General features: G+C 44.7%; 1 protein-coding gene across 1 annotated transcript in view; it reads right to left on the bottom strand.

The window, feature by feature from the left end:
* The window catches only part of LOC120034576 (ras-related protein Rab-26-like), a 114922-nt gene extending 91917 nt beyond the window's left edge, over positions 1-23005 (bottom strand). The window contains exons 1-2 of the mRNA XM_038981175.1: positions 22811-23005; positions 14420-14530 (exon numbers count right to left, since the gene is read on the bottom strand). Of these exons, the coding sequence (XP_038837103.1) occupies positions 14420-14530; positions 22811-23005 (306 nt within the window). The remainder of the gene's footprint in view (positions 1-14419; positions 14531-22810) is intronic.
* Between the last annotated feature and the right edge of the window lie 2556 nt (positions 23006-25561).

Here is a 25561-nt window from a genome sequence, read left to right as displayed (position 1 = left end):
ACATATTCTAAGTCAGAGCCATCCAGAGTAGTGATGTTGGACAGGCGGGCAGGTGCAGGCAGCGATCGGTTGAAGAGCATGCAACTGTGCTCAACAGTTATTCATAAGTTGTAAATCTTCATAAATCTTCTCAAAGAGGTTTGTCTCGTTAAGGCTAAAGGACAGACTACGAAAACATAAAATGGTACAATAGATATGTCATGATACGTGAGATAACAAGCAGCATCAGTTCAGATTCTTGGGTTTTTCGTCCCTGGTTATTTGGACAAATCACAATTTCACAGGTGTTAGCATCTTTCGAATTTCGGAAGGGGAGGGGACATCTGGTCCATAGACTTGCCCACAATTTGCAAAGAGAGAGTGTGGAGCGCTTCATTCCGGTTCCCATCCTCCTTTCTCTTAAGTATGCACCCAGAACTGACCAATTACACATTACTTTAATTCTGGGTTAACCGAGATAACTTTAAGGCAGAAAAAGAGAAACATTAAACATTCACTAGACCACAAAGCAGTGATGAAGGAGACACTATAGAGGAGTTCAGAGCACTTGTGTAGTAGAAGAAGAATCCTCCAATCAGCACATCACCCTTTGATCAAGGTTAATACAGCAGGGACGCCAGAGGGGGTGGGTCTCTCTCACTCGCTCTCTGTTAACATGCAGACGATGTGGCCTGGGGACAGGTGCAGAGAGGGGGAGGGGAGAGGGGAACAGTGGTTGAAGGTCAGGCACAGCTCAGTGTGACTTTGGGATGGGGAGAAAGAAGGGGGAGGGAAAGAAAGATGAGGTGAGGAGGAGAGAAACAGAGACAGCGAGGAGGAAAGAGAGAAACAGCGAGGAGGAGAGAGAGAGAGAGAGACCCACCCCGCTGAGGCCAATGTCTCATTTTTAAAGCATCCGGCTGCGAGGTGAAATGGCACGACTGTTTTTCTATGTTCCACCAAACTGTATATCAATAAGGTGAGAAATGACGTCTTGTGTTGGGCCAAAATGTACTGTGTTCTTAGAAAGTGAATGGGAAAATAAGGAAGACACTTCTGTAGTGTGTGTGTGTGTGTGTGTGTATGTGTGTGTGTGTGTGTGTGTGTGTGTGTGAGTGTTTATGGGGGTGATAGATTGAGTGACCCGGGAGAGGAGGAAACAATGTAAGAGATTAGAGGATGAGGAGTAGGAAGATGAAGGCTAACTGTGAGCGTGACATTTAGACTGACCCTGCAGGTGCAAAGCAATGCCTTCATACTCATGGGGATAGAGACAGACACCCAAAACTTCTCACATACACTAGGCTAGTGTACTCACCTACAAGTCAACATTCCACAGATCCTGTCACAATTAATTCCAGCAGAATGACCTAAAAATATATCCTAAACATACATGTTTGGCATATGAAAAGGAGTTGCACCTGGTAAGGAGCAAAATGAGAACACAGACAGGTCTGGTTCCCATGGCTACTAAACATACACTCCAATATACTAACAGCTGCAACTTCCCTGTCAGAATGTGCTGAGCTCAGTTCGGTCTCATCTGAACAAGGGGAGAAAGGAGGGAGGAGAGATCGAGTCTACACAGAACGCCCTCTGCTCATCCACTCCGTACTCTGAAGCCCCGAGGTGCCGGGAACAGGGGCCATGATGATCTATTGCAGGAGCCACTTGATAGATCAACACATCTGATACTTGCGTATGTTCCAATTCTGCAAAGTATTGCAACATTCAAGAACATGATATACCGATCCTATAAACTGCACAGAAGGCACCAGATATCCTCACAGATGTCTGTCAGTCCATATCTTTATCTGTTAGTCAGTATCTCACTCGACAAGTTACTAAATCAGACCCGGGCAATGCTAACAGTAACAAACATTGAGACATCCAGAACACACTGCAAAACCTAGCATCTATAGAGTGGCCATGGTGTCCTAGATCACAGAGACCCCTACCTCACTTAGACTGTAGAAAGAGTCAATGGCAAAGATAGCCGGGTGAGCCCTTTATCCATCTCTATGGCTGGTCTCTGTAGGGCGGGCATTTTTCCATAGATCCCCAGGACACCTGCAGCAGTGTAAAAGGCCAGCCCTACAGTCCATCACTAAGACAACGCTTCTCTTTGACACCTCCCATGTATAAAAGCTCCACTGACAGATATAATGTACAGCTGCAGGCACTAAAAGTTTTGTGACCGCTAAAGTAGTATTAATTAGCTGACACTGGAGTGCCGTAGTGCCTGCAACTGTTCGGATAAAAGAAAACGTTTCCCTGTGGTAAGTGTTTTTTTCTTCTGGGTTTGTTAGGGCCAACAGGTCAGAGGCATTACCTATAAGGGCCCAGAGTTGTTCCTGGTCAGGTCCACGTGGTCAGAGCCATAGATTGACCTATAGGTGGGGTAGTCTAAGGACAAGCAGCTAGACGTATCACTTCTAGCCTCCTTGTCCAAGATGGAGGAGCCAATGCCAGGAGGATTATGGCTTTGATGTCAGCCATCAGGGTTGCGTTCATTCGGCACCAAACAGATGTAAAAGGATTGACACAGAGAGGGACTACCCAGTCTTGTCCAATGAGAAAATAGTTTTCATTTTCCCACTACAAAACGTTTTCCATTGTATGCCCTAGTGAACACGATCCAGGTAATCTATCCCCAAGGGAGAGATGGAGGGGGAGGGCAATAGTTATCCTATGAGAAACTTGCTGATAACTTCTTTGAGGAAAAATGTACTTACTACCATTGTGATATGTGGTTGTCTCACATAGCTATTTTAAGATGAATACACTAACTGTAAGAGGCTCTGGATAAGAGTGTATTTTTATTTATTTTATTTCACCTTTATTTACCAGGTAGGACAGTTGAAAACAAGTTCTCATTTACAACTGCGACCTGGCCAAGATAAAGCAAAGCAGTGCGACACAAACACAGAGTTACACATGGAATAAACAAACGTACAGCCAATAACACAATAGGTCTATATACAGTGTGTGCAAATGAAGTAAGATTAGGGAGGTAAGGCAATAAATAGGCCATAGTAGCAAAATAATTACAATTTAGCAATTAAACGCTGGAGTGATAGATGTGCAGAAGATGAATGTGCAAGTAGAGATACTCAGGTGGAAAGGAGCAAAAAAAACAATATGGGGATGAGGTAGTTGGGTGGACTATTTACAGATGGCTATGTACAGGTGCAATGATCGGTAAGCTGCTCTGACAGCTTCCGCTTAAAGTTAGTGAGGGAGATGAGTCTCCAGCTTCAGTGATTTTTGCAATTCATTCCAGTCATTGGCAGCAGAGAACTGGAAGGAAAGGCGGCCAAAGGGGGAGTTGGCTTTGTGGGTGACCAGTGAAATATACCTGCTGGAACGAGTGCTGCGGGTGGGTGCTGCTATGGTGACCAGTGAGCTGAGAAGGCGGGGCTTTACCTAGCAAAGACTTATAGATGACCTGGAGCCAGTGGGTTTGGCGACGAATATGAAGCGAGGGCCAGCCGACGAGAGCATACAGGTCGCAGTGGTGGGTAGTATATGGGGCTTTGGTGACAAAACGGATGGCACTGTGATCGCAAACTGGATGTAGCCTGAGTAGTGTTGGAGGCTATTTTGTAAAGGACGTCGCCGAAGTCAAGGATCGGTAGGATAGTCAGTTTTACGAGGGTATGTTTAGCAGCATGAGTGAACGACGATTTGTTGCGAAATAGGAAGCCGATTCTAGATTTAATTTTGTATTAGAGATGCTTAATGTGAGTCTGGAAGGAGAGTTTACAGTCTAACCAGACACCTAGGTATTTGTAGTTGTCCACATACTCTAAGTCAGAACCGTCCAGAATAGTGATGCTAGACGGGCGGGCAGGTGCGGGCAGCGATCGGTTAAAGAGCATGCATTTAGTTTTATTTGCATTTAAGAGCAGTTGGAGGCCACGGAAGGAGAGTTGCTAAATGACTAACATGCAAATGTATGACCTGTCACCACAGACAGACCACAGACAGACCACAGATCATTAGAAATGCCACGCATGTCGATATAGACTGAACTATTACACACAAGCTCAGAAAGGCTGGGATCAGGGGAAGGGATGACAGCCACCGAGGTCAACAGTGGTCCTGCACTCTAATCAGAGATGGCGATGCACACACATGCATCGACAGACGCTCGCTCACTCTCTCACACACAGGTGTACATTAATACAATAACAGCTGTCGATAGAAAGACATGCGTGCACTCAACCAAGGAGAGACAATAACAAATGACTTAGGACACTGGACATGACAACAGTTGAAGAGACATATGGTGACAGTGCCAGGACAAGAGAGGTCAAGCTCCTGACATACCCAGCAGGACCTGAATGAGAACAAGGACAGAGTTATCAATAGTCTAATCAATAGGACTTGGTGATTGGGAACGTTTCTTGTGGACCGCCACTAACAACACTGGTCTCTGTGAAGACTATCAACACGCCTATAGGGATGCATAACAAGAAACACCACCAGGGTTGTCTCAGAATAGGAGTGCTGTTCTAGGACCAGTTTAGCCTTGTAGGTCATAATGAATGTGATTACAAGGACAGGAGGGGATCTGTTCCTAGATCAGCACGCTTTCTCTGGATACGGGCCCAGAACCCCAGCTTTGATCTCAGATCCACATGAGCTTCCATCAATTCCACTGATACCTTTTAACCAACCGACTTCATACATGATGAAACAGAACATTTGTCTCGTCCTGAAAGGCATAAATCTAGGCTGTGTCCCTATGGGCACTGGTGAAAGGTAATGCACTGAATAGGGAACAAGGTGTCATTTGGGACGTAGCTGTATAATGCCAGGAGATGTCACTCAGGGAGGGAACAGACAGATTTATGCAGTTAGAAGCTGCCTCTTTTTTTCCAACAGGATCCGACTAGCGTTTGTACGTTTGAGTGAGAGCAGTAGGATGGAGAGAGATTACTTCTACACAGGAGAAGAGGCGAGGTAGATTATACAAAGAAATGGGGAGGGAGGGAGGGAGAGCGAGAGAGTCTTTCTGACACTCAACAACAAATCAGTAATAAACATAGAGCCCATCAGAAGAGGTTGTTATTTGGCTTGGAAGGAGAAGAGGAGGAGAGAAGGAGAAGAGGAGAGAAACAGGATATTGCTCTATACAATCTGCTCTCCACCTCTCCCTTTTGTGTCTTTTCATGCTCTCATCCTTCCTTTCCCTCAATGCCTTTTAAGAGGACGTACGCACCCACCGCTGTTGGTTGGCATCCAATGGGGACATTTCCTTGACCCATTGTGGTTGTCATGGGAATATTGGTTGTCATGGAAATTATCATCTCCTCTCGCTCAAGTTGAAGACATGTAAGGGTAAATGCTAATGTTGATAGTATTCTGAGACCTGGGTTGAACATTTTAAATTAGTTGTTTTCTTTGAAATATTTTAGGTGCGCTTGATTTAGCTTACCTGATAGGACTGTTTTATTGGTTCCATTATACCAGACAAACTAAATCAAATGCTTCTAAAGTATTTCAAATAAAACATGCTATTTATATCCTGATTTGCCCTGAACAAATACCAGTTAGACCAAGCCAAATTGATCAAATTCAGCGAGACGGTATAGTTTCTCTCTGCTGTAATGAGTTGCCATGGGATTTACTGCTGTTGATGAGTTACTGTATGATTCCATTTCCCCACCAGTATCTCTGGGGAGTCAACAACAGTGACACCGTCTTCCACTCCTCCTCACACATATTATTCTCAGCAATGAGATATATAAATATCCAAAGAGCAATCTGGAGAATAACTGAAGTGACGTGACTGTGTTTCAACTCTCAGACAATGATGGATGAGAACAATCACAATGTGAGGAAAACAGTGTGTGTGTGTGTGTGTGTGTGTGTGTGTGTGTGTGTGTGTGTGTGCAGCACATTGATATTGATGGGTTGAAACGTTGATCGCTTGTATCTGTGGGTAACAGAGTTGATGAGCCTGACTGGAGCGTCTGACAGTCTAATACATATTGTTCACATCTGGACCAACTCTGAGTCTGTCCATAAAGTGATTGATTGACGTGCTTTGGTGAGACAACAGACTAACCGAACTCAGAGAGAGAGAGACATGTGGTTGGAGAGCCTCAGATGCATACACAATGACTTAGCTTCCTCCAATTTCTCTCACTGGAATATTGCACTTTCGCTTGCACAAATGCAAACACACACACCATGTTATGTGGAAATGGCAATCTGGTGACTAATAAACCATGTGGAAATCGGAGACGCATCATAAAGTGCCTAGAATCAGGTCAAATCTGGACACATTATGCACCTAGCATTCTTCCTAATAACAAGGGCTTGAAACCAGAAACCAGTTTTAACCTTGCTGCAAAAACATTGCCCCAGCAACCACAGTTGAGACTAAATATGGACTAGAAGAGCCCACCCCCCTCACTCTTCATCTTTTCATTCGCTGTCACATGAGTAGTTTGATAACCTATTTCATAAAGGAAAATTAATTATACGAACGACAATCATTGAAATGTTGTCTTTCCTATTGAAAATGTGCCAGGCAGCTGCAGCAGCCACTGCCTCTCTCTTTCTCGTCAATAACAGATTTTTGTATGTTCCTCTTAATAACGGAGTATGCAGATTATATAAGAAATGAATGAATAAAATAAAAAACACTGATTGATGCAGTGACTTAATTGTGTCTCTCTCTCTTATGTAACCAAACCAAAACATAACCCTCCTGGGAGTGTATGCCTGTTCCTAAACCATTAGAATATAGGAGCTGAAACAAGCTTACATAACCACAACAAAAATATACCAACATTTAAATGAATGTTGGACATTAATTAACATTCTGCTCTTAAAGAGGCAGAACACACCAAGTATACTAAACATTAGGAACACCTTCCTGATATTGAGTTGCACCATCCTGGACATGAACCCAGCCCTGACACTGGAGCACTAGAGGGGCAACAGTTACATAATGGAGGGATACAGGGAGAGTCAGGGAGGTAGGAAAGAGAAAAAAGGGAAATATAGAATGGGGAGAGGGTGATACAGTTGGAGAGAGAGAGAGAGAGTCGTTGATACCCACATAGCTTAACAACTAGTTCAATATACATCCGTGTGATCAACTAAAACCCCCAGTGTCTACAGCTACACCTTGAAGAGACATGTTATCCCTGTCCAGGAACAACCCCCGAGCTATGAGGAAGTACATAGTTCCACCCAATGAACAAATTATGTTAAGAGACAGCAAAGGAGTTGATTAATAACATGTATTATTCATAATAATGGAAAAGCAATTGATTTTGGTGTCAGTTCCACCACGTATAAAACATCCCACCTCAGTCTGCCCTATACAACATGCTTACATCTACCTTTCAAGAGTCAAGACAAGTGGTGGGCAATCTTACCCTGCAGGGTCCAGTGTGGGTACAGACCATGAAGCATATCCATCACCAATCATCTAATTGCTTACAACTTTTTGCTGCTCTCAGATTCACAAACACAGAAGTGGTACGGTAAAGATAAATAAAGATCATGTAGGACACGATTTAGGTCAATACAGTAGTCAATTGTCAACTTCTGCTTTTCTTTCTTAAATATTTTCTTCTTAAAGCAGCAGCAGAGTATAGTCCCTCCTATTAGAAGCACTGAAGCTGCCCACCTAATGGGTTCAGCTGAAAACATAAGGCCATTACTCTGCAGGAAGTTGTCAGGGTCCAAGTTTTGTGTCAAGTCGAAGGCAACAAAGGAGGTAAAGATCCGCTGGGTTAAACCAGCCATGATGAACAATAGTCCGACAAAGTTAATCACTTCGGCTTTAGACGGATTCCTCTTGATGCAGTTAGTGCACTTTGATCTGTAGAGGAAGAATATCAGCCCTAAAAATAATATCAGCCCGAGCATAATGGAGAAGGAGGAGAAGGATAAAATCAGTTTCCTTCTGTATTGCAGAAGGTCTAACATTCCTAAAGCACATGCCCAGGTCACCATGGAGATTATCCATCCTATGACCCCCGTGGTGATGGCCGCGACCTCTGTTCCACTTGTGTTTATTTATTTAACCAGGTAGGCTAGCTGAGAACAAGTTCTCATTTACAACTGCGACCTGGCCAAGATAAAGCAAAGCAGTGCAACACAAACAACAACACAGAGTTACACATGGAATAAACAAGCGTACAGTCAATAACACAATAGGAAAAAAAGTAAGTCTATATACTGTAAAGTGTGTGCAAATGGCGTGAGGAGGTAAGGCAATAAATAGGCCCTAGTAGCGAAGTAATTTCAATATAGCAGATTAACACTGGAGTGATAGATGAGCAGATGATGATGTGCAAGTAGAGATACTGGTGTGCAAAAGAGCAGAAAAGTAAATAAAAACAATATGGGGATGAGGTAGGTAGATTGTATACAGAGTTCTGCTAAGTATGGCCCCTCCAATCAGGAGAAAGGCTGCAGCCCCCCAGCCGAAGTAGAGCGCTCCCCCCAGTTCCCTCTTCTCTCCGGTCAACTCATTGGAGGAGCCGCTGAGGATTGCCCCGGCCTTCCAGGAGACAGCAATGAGGATGAGAATTCCGGCCAGGATGAACAATATTCCTGTTATAATGATCAACTTGGATATCTTGCCCTTAATGTAGTTGGTGGTCTTGTGCCCGACCATGGAGACCATGACTCCCAGAATCCCCAGGATAATAGCCATGATGGTCATGGCTCTGGTGGCCTGCAGGTTGGAGCTCCATGCGGAGCTTGGCATGGAGTCGTAGACCTCGCACTGAATCTGGCTGGTGTTCCTTTTCACACAGCTCATCCACAGGCCGTCAAAGACCTCAACCACAAAGTTAGCTGCTATGAAGGCAGTCTCCATCCAGGTGGGGAGTGCACACACTACAATGGTGGTGATTAATCCTATGACTCCCAGGACGATTCCCACAATCTCCATGCCCATCAACATCCTGGGTCCCTGGGTGCATTTCTCTACACCTTCCCTTCCTGGAGGAACAAGGATGTGACTCAAAGACATTCCAGAACAGCAGAGATGTTGAACTTCTAGAGGAGCTATGACAACTTAAGTCTTTACAAAGTTCTAGAACAGCAGATTCATTCACTCTGAAGTTTGTTGCTGAGGTCTTCTGTAAGATAAGAGAACTGAGCCACTCAGTAGACCTCTATATAACCGCTCAATGCTGTGATGTCGTCATGGAAACACAACCTATTGATACAGATTTGGGTCAGTATGTGGTTGTGGTTGAACTAGTGCAATGTACAGCTGTGTCTTCCTGGTCTATTTAAAAGTTACTGTTACATAGAAAAGTATTTCCACCAGTATGTTTTACCAAAATGACAGATTAGTGTCTGTGTGTGCATGTTTGTGCATGTGTGTTTGTCTGCGTTTGTACGCGCGTCTGTCTACGTGTGTGTGTTTTTATGATACAAAAGGAGACATATCCCTCCCTGAGGAAGCTGTCTGATACACAATGCAAAAGGAGACATATCCCTCCCTGAGGAAGCTGTCTGATACACAATGCAAAAGGAGACATATCCCTCCCTGAAGAAGCTGTCTGATACACAATGCAAAAGGAGACATATCCCTCCCTGAAGAAGCTGTCTGATACACAATGCAAAAGGAGACATATCCCTCCCTGAGGAAGCTATCTGATACACAATGCAAAAGGAGACATATCCCTCCCTGAAGAAGCTGTCTGATACACAATGCAAAAGGAGACATATCCCTCCCTGAAGAAGCTGTCTGATACACAATGCAAAAGGAGACATATCCCTCCCTGAAGAAGCTGTCTGATACACAATGCAAAAGGAGACATATCCCTCCCTGAAGAAGCTGTCTGATACACAATGCAAAAGGAGACATATCCCTCCCTGAAGAAGCTGTCTGATACACAATGCAAAAGGAGACATATCCCTCCCTGAAGAAGCTGTCTGATACACAATGCAAAAGGAGACATATCCCTCCCTGAAGAAGCTGTCTGATACACAATGCAAAAGGAGACATATCCCTCCCTGAAGAAGCTGTCTGATACACAATGCAAAAGGAGACATATCCCTCCCTGAAGAAGCTGTCTGATACACAATGCAAAAGGAGACATATCCCTCCCTGAAGAAGCTGTCTGATACACAATGCAAAAGGAGACATATCCCTCCCTGAAGAAGCTGTCTGATACACAATGCAAAAGGAGACATATCCCTCCCTGAAGAAGCTGTCTGATACACAATGCAAAAGGAGACATATCCCTCCCTGAAGAAGCTGTCTGATACACAATGCAAAAGGAGACATATCCCTCCCTGAAGAAGCTGTCTGATACACAATGCAAAAGGAGACATATCCCTCCCTGAAGAAGCTGTCTGATACACAATGCAAAAGGAGACATATCCCTCCCTGAGGAAGCTGTCTGATACACAATGCAAAAGGAGACATATCCCTCCCTGAAGAAGCTGTCTGATACACAATGCAAAAGGAGACATATCCCTCCCTGAAGAAGCTGTCTGATACACAATGCAAAAGGAGACATATCCCTCCCTGAAGAAGCTGTCTGATACACAATGCAAATTGCTACGAACGCCATTGAACTGTGAGATGAAGAAAGCATCAGAAGTCCATTTCACCAGGTCTCTGGGAGCTCAACTGAAAACATTTCAATAGCAGAAGTCTAAAGTCATTTACGCCCACACACACACTATGGTACCAGACACACACCTCCCATTCAGAGCCGCTGTCCATGACCTGCTGACGCTGTCCATGACCTGCTGACGCTGTCCATGACCTGCTAACGGGAGGCTGAGAAATCATTTACGGGGTCTGTCATGATCCAGGCACTCCAGAGGCCAGAGCAATCAAGCACAGAGCAATCTCCTGGTCTGTGTCCGACATGGCACCCGATACCCTACATAGAGCACTACCGTACATAGAGCACTACCTTTGACCAGAGCCCTATGGACAAAAGCAGTGTACTGTGTAGGGAATAGGGTGGCATTTGGGATGCAGACCAGCCCTTTCAGCCAATCGCAGCAAGGTAAACAACCCCCCCCCCCCCCGTGGACGGCCTTCTGCCACAGCAGACCCTCCCATCATTTACTGATAATGATAGATTTTATACCCTTCTCTCTCTCCTGCATAAACACACATACTTAGACCATAGACACACATCCATCCCATACTTAAAGCCAACATAGAGGCTGATACATAAGTTATGATTGTTTTTAGCAAGTCCTGCAACGCATTATGATAGTATATGGAGAAGGCACTAACATGGCCAGAGGGAATGGTTTCTACAGCATGAAATGACATATAGAATACCACTAGTGGTGCAGAAACAGTGGGGCCCAGTAGAGATATGAATGTTCTATGCCTGCTATATCTAGGTTCATGCAGTATGAGAATCAACAAAAGCCACAACTGTGACCATTTTATGAGAAATAGTGAAACATAGAAATATAATTACTTGAATATCAGTTATATTCATTCAATTTCTTTGGTGTGAATCGCAAAGGTTTTACATGCTGGATGAATCTAGTTGATGATCCCTGCTGTAGAGGAACTGTTGTACTGGTACAAGAGGCCATGCAGAGGGGAGCCAGGGAGAACCTTGAGGGTAATAATGACAAAGAATTTGAAATATAATGGAAATGAAATATAATTGATTTAATAGGATTGAATGGGAAGGTTTTATGGTGTGAATCACAAAGGTTTTACAAGCTGGATGAGATCCAGTAGAGGAACGGTTTACCAAGAGGCCATGCAGAGGAGAGCCAGGGAGAACCTTGAGGGTGAAAACGTAATCATGAGGCTCTCACAGCGCAGCAACACAATTAAATAACCAATCAATATGACATGAGCAGACGAGGCAGTAAGCCTTTATGTTAGGAGTTCAGAGCCGCTGTGGCTAGTCAGATAATGCTTCAGCATGTGTGATCACTCTAAAGGAAAGGCTTTAAGGGCTATAGCTTGCACTAGCCTTGAGTCTATAGAGTCTGCAGTTAAACGTACTGAAAAGAGATGAACAAAAGCAGTGCCGTAGTATTACATCAAGAAGCAATACATAAATACAATGAAGGAGAAACCAACTAGAGGTCGACCGATTAATCGGAATGGACGATTAATTAGGGCCGATTTCAAGTTTTCATAACAATCGGGAATCTGTATTTTTGGACACCGATTTGGCCTATTTTTTTCTTTTACACCTTTATTTAATCTTTATTTAACTAGGCAAGTCAGTTAAGAACACATTCTTATTTTCAATGACGGCCTAGGAAAGGTGGGTTAACTGCCTCGTTCAGGGGCAGAACGACAGATTTTTACCTTGTCAGCTCGGGGGATTCAATCTTGCAACCTTCTAGTCCAACGCTCTAACCACCTGATTACATTGCACTCCACGAGGAGCCTGCCTGTTACGCGAATGCAGTAAGCCAAGGTAAGTTGCTAGCTAGCATTAAACTTATCTTATAAAAAACAATCAATCAATCAATCATAATCACTAGTTAACTACACATGGTTGATGATATTACTAGTTTATCTAGCGTGTCTTGCGTTGCATATAATCGATGCGGTTCGCATCGTTGCTCCAATGTGTACCTAACCATAAACATCAATGCCTTTCTTAAAATTAATACCCAGAAGTATATATTTTTAAACCTGCATATTTAGCTAAAAGAAATCCAGGTTAGCAGGCAATATTAACCAGGTGAAATTGTGTCACTTCTCTTACGTTCATTGCACGCAGAGTCAGGGTATATGCAACAGTTTGGGCCGCCTAATTTGCCAAAATTTTACATAACATTGAAGGTTGTGCAATGTAACAGGAATATTTAGACTTATGGATGCCACCCGTTAGATAAAATACGGAACGGTTCCGTATTTCACTGAAAGAATAAACGTTTTGTTTTCGAGATGATAGTTTCCGGATTCGACCATATTAATGACCTAAGGCTCGTATTTCTGTGTGTTATTATGTTATAACTAAGTCTATGATTTGATAGAGCAGTCTGACTGAGCAGTGGTAGGCAGCAGAAGGCTTGTAAGCATTCATTCAAACAGCACTTTCGTGCGTTTTGCCAGCAGCTCTTCGCTGTGCTTCAAGCATTGCTCTGTTTATGACTTCAAGCCTATCACCTCCTGAGATTAGGCTGGTGTAACCGATGTGAAATGGCTAGCTAGTTAGCGGGGTGCGCGCTAATAGCGTTTCAAACGTCACTCGCTTTGAGACTTGGAGTAGTTGTTCCCCTTGCTCTGCATGGGTAACGCTGCTTCGAGGGTGGCTGTTGTCGATGTGTTCCTGGTTCGAGCCCAGGTAGGAGCGAGGAGAGGGACGCAAGCTATACTGTTACACTGGCAATACTAAAGTGCCTATAAGAACATCCAATAGTCAAAGGTATATGAAATACAAATTGTATAGAGAGAAATAGTCCTATAATTCCTATAATAACTACAACCTAAAACTTCTTACCTGGGAATATTGAAGACTCATGTTAAAAGGAACCACCAGCTTTCATATGTTCTCATGTTCTGAGCAAGGAACTTAAACGTTCGCTTTCTTACATGGCACATATTGCACTTTTACTTTCTTCTCCAACACTTTGTTTTTGCATTATTTAAACCAAATTGAACATGTTTCATTATTTATTTGAGGCTAAATTGATTTTATTGATGTATTATATTAAGTTAAAATAAGTGTTCATTCAGTATTGTTGTAATAGTCATTATTACAAATAAATAAAATACAAATCGGACGATTAATCTGTATCGGCTTTTTTTTGGTCCTCCAATAATCGGTATCGGCGTTGAAAAATCATAATCGGTCGACCTCTAAAACCAACCAGGAACAACACACACGTGCACGCACGTGCACAAATACAGGCCACATACACGCCAATAGATACACAAACACACACCACAGGAGGTTGGTGGCACCTTAATTGGGGAGGACGGGCTCGTGGTAATGGCTGGAACAGTATAGGTGGAATGGTATCAAATACTTCAAACATATCACTCCATTCCAGCCATTATTATCAGCCGTCCTCCCCTCAGCAGCCTCCACTGACACACACACAAACAACCCCCCCTCCCCCCAGACTCATTGGAAATTAAACTCCAGAACCCAGACTCATTCCTAGATGTATTTCTCTCTGCCCATGGGGGGCCGTGAATGTGGCACAGGAGAGGAGATGCCAATCAGCAGGGGAAGGTTCCTAAATGAAAGCATGTCAAACTAATTTAAGAATCGATATGTCTTCCAGAGAGACGGGTATCCACAGAGGAAACACTTCCAGCCGCAGGGCTTAAAGACACAGGAAAAGCTCTGTTCTGGAAAAAATCTATTAAAAAGTTCAGCCAGGAATGGACCCATTTTATATACAAATATGTGGTATGAAGGACATTGATTGAATGTTACCCTTTTTATAGAAACGTGTGTGTGTCCATGTATTATCCATCCCCACTCACCCTGAAGTCGATGCCCACAGTAGAGATGAAGCTTCCTGCCAGGAAGGCTCCGTCTTTGAAGCGCACCAGCAGACAGGTCTTCCCCACCCCGGAGTCTCCCACCAGCATCACCTACAGCACAGCAAGAGGGACAAACTGAATGAAAGGGGTTTTAACACACATCCCACAAAGCTGCACAAAGGAAGGTCAAACAGTAAGTGAACATTCCCGTTGTCTCAATGTAACAAGGACAAACTGAACATGACAGGTTACAGCACACTTCCCCAGAGAGACAAAACAGTCCAATAGTATTTCAGCACAACCCCCAAACTCCCTCCCTCATAACGTCCCTGGTCACAACATATTGGTGTGTTCCAGCGCGTTGTTCCAGCCGCGTTGTTCCAGCCATACTCCAGGTTAGTTAAGAATCACTGCTGTACACAATGGCTATGTTCACTACAGGAGATATCAGACCTCTAGCCAGACCACCATGATAACTCCATTCACTTAAGAGGCCGACCCAAAGTCACATAATAACACAGGTAGACATTAGGAACACAAGTGGCCATAAGGAAGTCACCTAGACATTATTGCACATCTGGTCATTTGTTTTGTTCAGAATTATTATCAGATTCTCATTAAACCTTGATTATGATAAATGGATTAAAGCTCCCTGTCTCAACATGTTGGTGTTGGGCCAGTAGAGATGAGAGTGTGACTGGGCATCTGGAAATTAGGTTCTCCTCTTAATTTTGGCCAGCTAGCAATACTGAATTCTGTGCCTGTGCGTGCGTGCACACAGGGGGTCCTGCTGCACACATTCCTCTTTTTCCGGGGCCTAATGACGTTATAGAGTTGATGTGTTTAGTGTAATCAGGTTAGCCGGGGGACCACAGGGGCCCGGGGCCTCAGTCTGAAGGATTATCATGTCATCCCAGGAGGGGAGGAGGAAAGGATGAATGGTGGAGGGGTGATGGAGGGAGAGATGCAGTAGAGATCTAGCCAGGTCAGGTTGATAAAATCTCAGTGGCATCTTCATTCCTCTAATCTTCTCTCCTGTTCCCACATTCTCTCTTATCCTTATCTACCCCTCTTCTCTCTTCCCCTCTCATCTCCTCCTCTGTTCTTTCATTCTCTCCTGTTTTTTACTCTCTGTCTCCCTCTTAAAACAGCAGTATTTTAAACAGACCCAGGCAGAGTGAATAGAGCAGGAAGTGAAGTGGCCTGTTTCTCCTCTGTTAATCATCTCCCAGACTATGCGCTGCTCTACAGAGTGTACGGTGAGTGACATATGGCCGCTGCCTCAGCACAGATCAGCTGTAATAAACCAGGCTCTCCCAGGCCGCCAGCTGCTGCACACTCCTCATATGCTGAAATACAACTGCGGATCCAATGGCGCTCCGCAAATCAAACCCTTTTGTAGGGTGCAGGCTACATCTCATTCGGGGCCCAGTAAACTGACTGGAAAACGCTGTGGTTTCACTCTCAGTGTCTATGAGCAGAGTTTCCCTCAGCACATAGAAAACAAACTCCTCTCTGATGTTTGAGTCAGTGATTGGAAGGAAGAACATTGGTGTTAGGAGTTTTTCCCCCACTGGTTTTAGCCGTTGTTTCAACTGATATCACTCAAAAACTGAACGCATCTTCATCATAGTTTGTGCTCTGTACTGAAAGTGCTCTATCTTGTGACATGCACATTGTTTTGGGAATGTATTAACAGTGGAATAATGACCAAAATATCTAAATACAGTTTAAGTGAAGTGATCCTTTAAGGCTCTCTCAGTTTTGGGCTTGAATGATGTAATTAACAGCCTACAGTTGGCATAATGCTTGTGAGCTCAACTGAGGTGAGCAATGTATGAAATGCTACAAATGAGCTACACTGTGAAAGTATTTCTGGGTAATAGTCTCAAGGGTGCCAAATTGAATGACAGCCTCCGCATTTTGTAAATCTGCAACTCTCTCCAGGGGTTGGGTTGTTGCTCTAGGCCTATCCTTTTCAAGAGCTGCCACATTTCTAACTGACTAAAACAATGAAGGGTTGTGAGGCCGGATGGACATTCCTGCAGTCAGCATACCAATCGCATGCTCCTTCAAAACTGAACAAAATTATTAAAATGCAACCATTTCAATGAGTTACAGTTCATATAAGGAAATCAGTCAATTGAAACACATTCATTAGGCCCTAATCTATGGATTTCACATGACTGGGAATAGAGATGTGCATCTGTTGGTCACAGATACCTTTTAAAAAGGTAGGGGCGTGGATCAGAAAACCAGTCCATATCTGGTGTGACCACCATTTGCCTCGTGCAGCGCGACACTTCTCCTTCGCATAGAATTGATCAGGCTGTTGATTGTGGCCTGTGGAATGTTGTCTCACTCCTCTTCAATGGCTGTGCGAAATTGCTGGATATTGGCAGGAACTGAAACACGCTGTCGTACATATTGATCCAGAGCATCCCAAACATGCTCAATGGGTGACATGTCTGATGAGTATGCAGGCCATGGAAGAACTGGGACAGTTTCAGTCTTCCAGGAATTGTGTACATATTCATTTGACATGGGCCATGCATTATCAAGCTGAAACATGAGGTGATGGTGGCAGATGAATGGTACAACAATGGGCCTCAGGATCTCGTCACTGAATCTCTGTGCTTTCAAATTGCCATTGATAAAATGCAATTGCTCTAGTTGTCTGTAGTTTATGCCTGCCCATACCATAACCCCACCGCCACCATGGGACACTGTTCACAACGTTGACCTAATATTGTCCCCAGCAGAAGGTGCACCTGTGTAATGAACATGCGGTTTAATCAGCTTATTGATATGCCACAACAGTCAGGTGGACGGATTATCTTGGCAAAGGTGAAATGCTCACTAACAGGGATCTTTTATTTCAGCTCATGAAACATGAGACCAACACTTTACATGTTGCGTTTATATTTTGGTTCAGTATCCTCACTCTTAATGGAGCAACAGGAGTATATCAGAGAAATAGACTACCATTCAGACAGCCTAGCTAACAGTGACTCATCAACAGGATGGGGATTGGTAGAAACCATGTTGGCTCTTCCTAATAACCACTGCTTCCCTTTGTTTAATCAGTTGGCTCTTCCTAATAACCACTGCTTCCCTTTGTTTAATCAGTTGGTTCTTCCTAATAACCACTGCTTCCCTTTGTTTAATCAGTTGGCTCTTCCTAATAACCACTGCTTCCCTTTGTTTAATCAGTTGGCTCTTTCTAATAACCACTGCTTCCCTTTGTTTAATCAGTTGGTTCTTCCTAATAACCACTGCTTCCCTTTGTTTAATCAGTTGGTTCTTCCTAATAACCACTGCTTCCCTTTGTTTAATCAGTTGGTTCTTCCTAATAACCACTGCTTCCCTTTGTTTAATCAGTTGGCTCTTTCTAATAACCACTGCTTCCCTTTGTTTAATCAGTTGGCTCTTCCTAAAAGACATGTGTGTGGAAAAAGATAGGCTACATTCAGAGGTATATGTAGTAGAGAAATGACACTCAGCAGGGAATACAATATTTCCAATACTCAGAGATATGTGAAAAACAGAAAACAAGTCATCACATCAAACAGTCACTTCAAAGACAGACGGGCACATCACCAGAAGGACAGCCAGGGGGATGAGAGTTTAGCAACACATTTAGGCATGGCACAGAAAGGGAAAGAGAGAGAGAAAGAGAGAGACAGGGTAAGGAAGAGAGAGAGAGACGGGGTAAGGAAGAGAGAGAGAGAGATGGGGTAAGGAAGAGAGACAGAGAGAGATGGGGTAAGGAAGAGAGACAGAGAGAGATGGGGTAAGGAAGAGAAACAGAGATAGATGGGGTAAGGAAGAGAGACAGAGAGAGATGGGGTAAGGAAGAGAGACAGAGAGAGATGGGGTAAGGAAGAGAGACAGAGAGAGATGGGGTAAGAAAGAGAGACAGAGAGAGATGGGGTAAGGAAGAGAGACAGAGAGAGATGGGGTAAGGAAGAGAGACAGAGAGAGATGGGGTAAGAAAGAGAGAGAGAGAGAGATGGGGTAAGGAAGAGAGACAGAGAGAGATGGGGTAAGAAAGAGAGAGAGAGAGAGAGAGATGGGGTAAGGAAGAGAGACAGAGAGAGATGGGGTAAGGAAGAGAGACAGAGAGAGATGGGGTAAGGAAGAGAGACAGAGAGAGATGGGGTAAGGAAGAGAGACAGAGAGAGATGGGGTAAGGAAGAGAGACAGAGAGAGATGGGGTAAGGAAGAGAGACAGAGAGAGATGGGGTAAGGAAGAGAGAGAGAGAGATGGGGTAAGGAAGAGAGAGAGAGAGAGAGATGGGGTAAGGAAGAGAGACAGAGAGAGATGGGGTAAGAAAGAGAGACAGAGAGAGATGGGGTAAGGAAGAGAGAGAGAGAGAGATGGGGTAAGGAAGAGAGAGAGAGAGATGGGGTAAGGAAGAGAGAGAGAGAGATGGGGTAAGGAAGAGAGAGAGAGATGGGGTAAGGAAGAGAGAGAGAGAGAGATGGGGTAAGGAAGAGAGAGATGGGGTAAGGAAGAGAAACAGAGATAGATGGGGTAAGGAAGAGAGACAGAGAGAGATGGGGTAAGAAAGAGAGACAGAGAGAGATGGGGTAAGGAAGAGAGACAGAGAGAGATGGGGTAAGGAAGAGAGAGAGAGAGATGGGGTAAGGAAGAGAGACAGAGAGAGATGGGGTAAGGAAGAGAGACAGAGAGAGATGGGGTAAGGAAGAGAAACAGAGATAGATGGGGTAAGGAAGAGAGAGAGAGAGATGGGGTAAGGAAGAGAGAGAGAGAGAGATGGGGTAAGGAAGAGAGAGAGAGAGATGGGGTAAGGAAGAGAGACAGAGAGAGATGGGGTAAGGAAGAGAGAGAGATAGATGGGGTAAGGAAGAGAGAGAGAGAGATGGGGTAAGGAAGAGAGACAGAGAGAGATGGGGTAAGGAAGAGAGAGAGAGAGATGGGGTAAGGAAGAGAGACAGAGAGAGATGGGGTAAGAAAGAGAGACAGAGAGAGAGATGGGGTAAGGAAGAGAGACAGAGAGAGATGGGGTAAGGAAGAGAGACAGAGAGAGATGGGGTAAGGAAGAGAGACAGAGAGAGATGGGGTAAGGAAGAGAGACAGAGAGAGATGGGGTAAGAAAGAGAGACAGAGAGAGATGGGGTAAGGAAGAGAGACAGAGAGAGATGGGGTAAGGAAGAGAGACAGAGAGAGATGGGGTAAGAAAGAGAGAGAGAGAGAGATGGGGTAAGGAAGAGAGACAGAGAGAGATGGGGTAAGAAAGAGAGAGAGAAAGAGAGAGATGGGGTAAGGAAGAGAGACAGAGAGAGATGGGGTAAGGAAGAGAGACAGAGAGAGATGGGGTAAGGAAGAGAGACAGAGAGAGATGGGGTAAGGAAGAGAGACAGAGAGAGATGGGGTAAGGAAGAGAGACAGAGAGAGATGGGGTAAGGAAGAGAGACAGAGAGAGATGGGGTAAGAAAGAGAGACAGAGAGAGATGGGGTAAGGAAGAGAGACAGAGAGAGATGGGGTAAGGAAGAGAGACAGAGAGAGATGGGGTAAGGAAGAGAGAGAGAGAGATGGGGTAAGGAAGAGAGAGAGAGAGATGGGGTAAGGAAGAGAGACAGAGGGAGATGGGGTAAGAAAGAGAGACAGAGAGAGATGGGGTAAGGAAGAGAGAGAGAGAGCGATGGGGTAAGGAAGAGAGAGAGAGAGATGGGGTAAGGAAGAGAGAGAGAGAGATGGGGGAAGGAAGAGAGAGAGAGATGGGGTAAGGAAGAGAGAGAGAGAGAGATGGGGTAAGGAAGAGAGACAGAGAGAGATGGGGTAAGGAAGAGAAACAGAGATAGATGGGGTAAGGAAGAGAGACAGAGAGAGATGGGGTAAGAAAGAGAGACAGAGAGAGATGGGGTAAGGAAGAGAGACAGAGAGAGATGGGGTAAGGAAGAGAGAGAGAGAGATGGGGTAAGGAAGAGAGACAGAGAGAGATGGGGTAAGGAAGAGAGACAGAGAGAGATGGGGTAAGGAAGAGAAACAGAGATAGATGGGGTAAGGAAGAGAGACAGAGAGATGGGGTAAGGAAGAGAGAGAGAGAGAGATGGGGTAAGGAAGAGAGAGAGAGAGATGGGGTAAGGAAGAGAGACAGAGAGAGATGGGGTAAGGAAGAGAGAGAGATAGATGGGGTAAGGAAGAGAGAGAGAGAGATGGGGTAAGGAAGAGAGACAGAGAGAGATGGGGTAAGGAAGAGAGAGAGAGAGATGGGGTAAGGAAGAGAGACAGAGAGAGATGGGGTAAGAAAGAGAGACAGAGAGAGAGATGGGGTAAGGAAGAGAGACAGAGAGAGATGGGGTAAGGAAGAGAGACAGAGAGAGAGATGGGGTAAGGAAGAGAGACAGAGAGAGATGGGGTAAGGAAGAGAGACAGAGAGAGATGGGGTAAGGAAGAGAGACGGAGAGAGATGGGGTAAGGAAGAGAGACAGAGAGAGATGGGGTAAGAAAGAGAGACAGAGAGAGAGATGGGGTAAGGAAGAGAGACAGAGAGAGATGGGGTAAGGAAGAGAGACAGAGAGAGATTGGGTAAGGAAGAGAAACAGAGATAGATGGGGTAAGGAAGAGAGAGAGAGAGATGGGGTAAGGAAGAGAGACAGAGAGAGATGGTATAAGTAAGAGAGAGAGATGGTGTAAGGAAGAGAGAGAACTTTGAAGCAGTGACAGGATGAATTGATACCCATCACAACCTGTTGATTAGCCTTAAGACTATACGGCTTCACTAGTACACAGAAAACTGCCAAATAGAGAATACATTATGAGATGTGTTGGCTCTTGGTCCCATATGTGACCTTCATTGGTTGCTGAGGTGCTATTGATTGTCTTTAGTGACACAGCTGTGGCAGAGGCATTAGCTCAGTTTGATGAATGAGTGTTTTGTGGTCTTGTAAAACACCCCAGGCTTGGCAAAGTGAACACAAAAGGTCACTGTGGTGATTAAAGTTATACACAACATAATGTTTACAACTCATTAGTCCTTTCAAACATGTAGGCTAACCTAGGTCTAGGCCTACTTGCTTGATGCACATTCACATTACATTTATTATCTGTAGCCCATCAACCGGTCATGTGTAGCCCATCAACCGGTCATGTGTAACCTGTCATGTGTAGCCCATCAACTGGCCATGTGTAGCCCATCAACCGGTCATGTGTAGCCCATCAACCGGTCATGTGTAGCCCATCAACCGGTCATGTGTAACCTGTCATGTGTAGCCCATCAACTGGCCATGTGTAGCCCATCAACCGGCCATGTGTAGCCCATCAATCGGCCATGTGTAGCCCATCAACCGGTCATGTGTAGCCCATCAACCGGTCATGTGTAGCCCATCAACCGGTCATGTGTAGCCCATCAACCGGCCATGTGTAGCCCATCAACCGGCCATGTGTAGCCCATCAACCGGTCATGTGTAGCCCATCAACCGGTCATGTGTAGCCCATCAACCGGTCATGTGTAGCCCATCAACCGGTCATGTGTAGCCCATCAACCGGTCATGTGTAGCCCATCAACCGGTCATGTGTAACCTGTCATGTGTAGCCCATCAACTGGCCATGTGTAGCCCATCAACCGGCCATGTGTAGCCCATCAATCGGCCATGTGTAGCCCATCAATCGGCCATGTGTAGCCCATCAACCGGTCATGTGTAGCCCATCAACCGGTCATGTGTAGCCCATCAACCAGTCATGTGTAGCCCATCAACCGGTCATGTGTAGCCCATCAACCGGTCATGTGTAGCCCATCAATCGGCCATGTGTAGCCCATCAACTGGCCATGTGTAGCCCATCAACCGGCCATGTGTAGCCCATCAATCGGCCATGTGTAGCCCATCAACCGGTCATGTGTAGCCCATCAACCGGTCATGTGTAGCCCATCAACCGGTCATGTGTAGCCCATCAACCGGTCATGTGTAACCTGTCATGTGTAGCCCATCAACTGGCCATGTGTAGCCCATCAACCGGCCATGTGTAGCCCATCAATCGGCCATGTGTAGCCCATCAACCGGTCATGTGTAGCCCATCAACCGGCCATGTGTAGCCCATCAACCGGCCATGTGTAGCCCATCAACCGGTCATGTGTAGCCCATCAACCGGTCATGTGTAGCCCATCAACCGGTCATGTGTAGCCCATCAACCGGTCATGTGTAGCCCATCAACCGGTCATGTGTAGCCCATCAACCGGTCATGTGTAGCCCATCAACCGGCCATGTGTAGCCCATCAACCGGTCTTTAGTTGCCACTAATATATATGTTGTTGAATAATAATAGCCTAACAAACTAGTAATTTACTGAGATAAAATAAAATAGTTACCTAATGTTATTGTTTACAAATAAGGGCTATCATAGCATAATGCTCAGGTGCATTTACCTTGAATGCGATGTCATAAAACTCGCTGCTGTTGCTGAGTGAGGGTCTGCTCGGATGAACCATACCGTTCGCCTGCACCACGCTCCCCGTCCCTGCGGTGCTCTTCCCAGTTTTCCCGTTCTGTTTTCCGGTGGGGCTGCCTGTCATCGGGCTGCTGTTGCCGTTTTTGCCCTTACCCGCCTTTTTGCGGGACATTTTTTTCACTCCAAACAGTTTATAGTTTTTGAGAAAGTGTGACGTTTGAGAGAGTGGCGCGAAATATTTGAGCGCTCGCGCACGATAAACAAGATTAATTATTGTTTTTTGTTTTAGAAGTTGTGCAGTGGGACTGAAATAAAAAACACCCTCTCCGGTTTCACCTGCACGTTGAAATCATGGCTAGCGACACTTTTCTCATGTCACAATACAACGAGTGAACGGTTTGAATTGCGTCTTCTCTCTGTAGAGCAAAAACCACACTGCTACGCTACCTCCCGAAACACAGGTGACTTGCGCTCTTCTCCTTGTTCCGGTCCCTCCTGCTTTTGCATTGCCAATGATGAGACTGGGATTTCAGCAGCCTTTTCCAATAGCTACAGGCAGCCGGGGTTCTCAAGCAACGCACTAACAAACTCCACCTTTCGAGCGTGTGCGGTGAGCGAGAAGAAAAGCGAAGTTTTGAGCGCTGCTGGACAACATTTCGCGGGCTGCTTGTAGGAATTATGAAACCCTTTCAAAGGAACACTGCATTTTAACAGCCATTCAGCACCATGGAAAGCGCCCGCTGCCCTTTCAAATAAATCCACCGGCTATCTGTAAAGTGGAGCAATACTGAGCTGTTTAGGCTAAAACAGTATACGTTTTTAAAACAAACAATTCTTATTAATTATCTTTCAAACTCATAGTTTTTCCTCGTATGCGCGCGTTAAGTGGCCAATTGTTGTTATGAGTCAGTAAAGTAGACCAGTACTACCAGTTCTTGGGATGACAAGAGTAATAATTTTAAAATGTTCATAAAGAATCAATCAGTTAACTATGCACACATGCCCCTATGCCAGTGAGTGAACAATAACTATTGTTCTTGTTGTTCTGGGGTATCGAGGCGCGTTACCACAGCCACAAAGTCAAATTGGCTATAGGCCTATCGTAAAAATTGTATTTTGGTATTTTTGGTTTTATTTAAAGGTTAGGTTTAGGGTTAAAATCAGGTTTTAAGAATATACATTGTAGAAATAGGCGAGGTATGGCCATAATTATGACTTTGTGGCAACTACCAGCTGGCTGTAGCCTACATTTCTTGAATGGAAAGGAATTTGCTTTAACACTGCACATGCGCAGCACGGTGGTCTAATCTCGAAGTGATTCAGTTCATTAGTCTATGGCTATTCAACATGAATGCATATGTAAATTCACATCTGAACAATAATTCAAAGTCAAAGTGGTACCCATTTGCTGTGTTTCCTATGTTAATAACCAACACAACTTTTTGAATAAGCAGACACACATTTCGCAAGTATTTTCTTTACTCAAAAACCAAGATAACGTAATCCACAGACCTAAATTCATCCCGAATATAAGAATGTAATTAGTGCTCAACGTTTACCTGCACACCAGTCATGCTATTTCAACATAAACTGTGTTCAGACTGTATCCTAGACTACCACGCAGAGCCATGGATCTGTTAACCACGTTATATCTGCATGATAACTTAATACAGTTGGAACAATGAAGACTGCACCTGATAAACTATGATTGTATTGTTGATTGGGCATTAGAATCAGTCTATTGAAGTTTTACAATGATTTGAATGTGATTTTAGTAAAGCGCCACCAGAGGGCGCTACAGGCCAGACATTACATTTGGAATTGGAAGGGCAAAAGAAAGACCATTCAATTAGCATGTTCATGTTCACTTTATTTTCATTTTACATTAACATGTTTAGTATTTTTGTTGTTGTTGCTCGAGGCATCACAATGTTAAAACAATGGGAAAGCTAATGGCATATCACAGACAAATGAACAGGCGCATCTATTGAAGAGTCATAGACGTGATTTAGTGCTTTTTTACCTCCGTTACTATGTTCTTAATGTTTTCTTTGAATTACTTAGCTCAGACAGACAGACAGACAGACAGACAGACAGACAGACAGACAGACAGACAGACAGACAGACAGACAGACAGACAGACAGACAGACAGACAGTGTCTTTAGACCGTTTTTCCCCAGCACTCATAGAGATAAAGAAATAAAGTTCATACTTCTTATGGACTCAGGAGACATTTTAATGGTCAAACCAGTGAGTTGACCCTGCTGCCCAACTCAACGGTCTAGTGAGAGGGACAAGAGGGACTGGCTGGACGCACAAGGACAGCTGGCAGCCAGGCCCACCTCTCCTTGGCCCCAAAACTGCTGTCTATCAGCATTTTTAGACCTCCACCCTCCCTTGCTCCAACACACTACCCTCTCCCTCCCCCACCACTACCTCAGAGGAGGGGACAGAGCCAGAGGCCTCTCCCTGGGACCACATCCCCCTCTTTCCCCACTCACCCCCTAAACCCTCATCCCCCACCTCTCCGTCACCCCTCTCTCTCCTCTGACAGCTGATTGGTTCCACTCCAAACGCAGCTGTCTCCACTTGGAACAGCTGGACATTTTAGAGGCAAGGAGGAAAGGAGGGATGAGAAAAAAAGAGCGGCCTGGAATTCATCCATGCTCATAGAGAAATGAGCAGCCTTGTCAAGGCGGGTTCAATATGACTTGTGAGTGTGCTCCT

The sequence above is a fragment of the Salvelinus namaycush genome, chromosome 41, assembly GCF_016432855.1.
Source record: "Salvelinus namaycush isolate Seneca chromosome 41, SaNama_1.0, whole genome shotgun sequence".
NCBI lineage: Eukaryota > Metazoa > Chordata > Actinopteri > Salmoniformes > Salmonidae > Salvelinus > Salvelinus namaycush.
The sequence above is the reverse complement of the archived record's forward strand: the minus strand, read 5'-3'. Positions and strand labels throughout refer to the sequence as shown.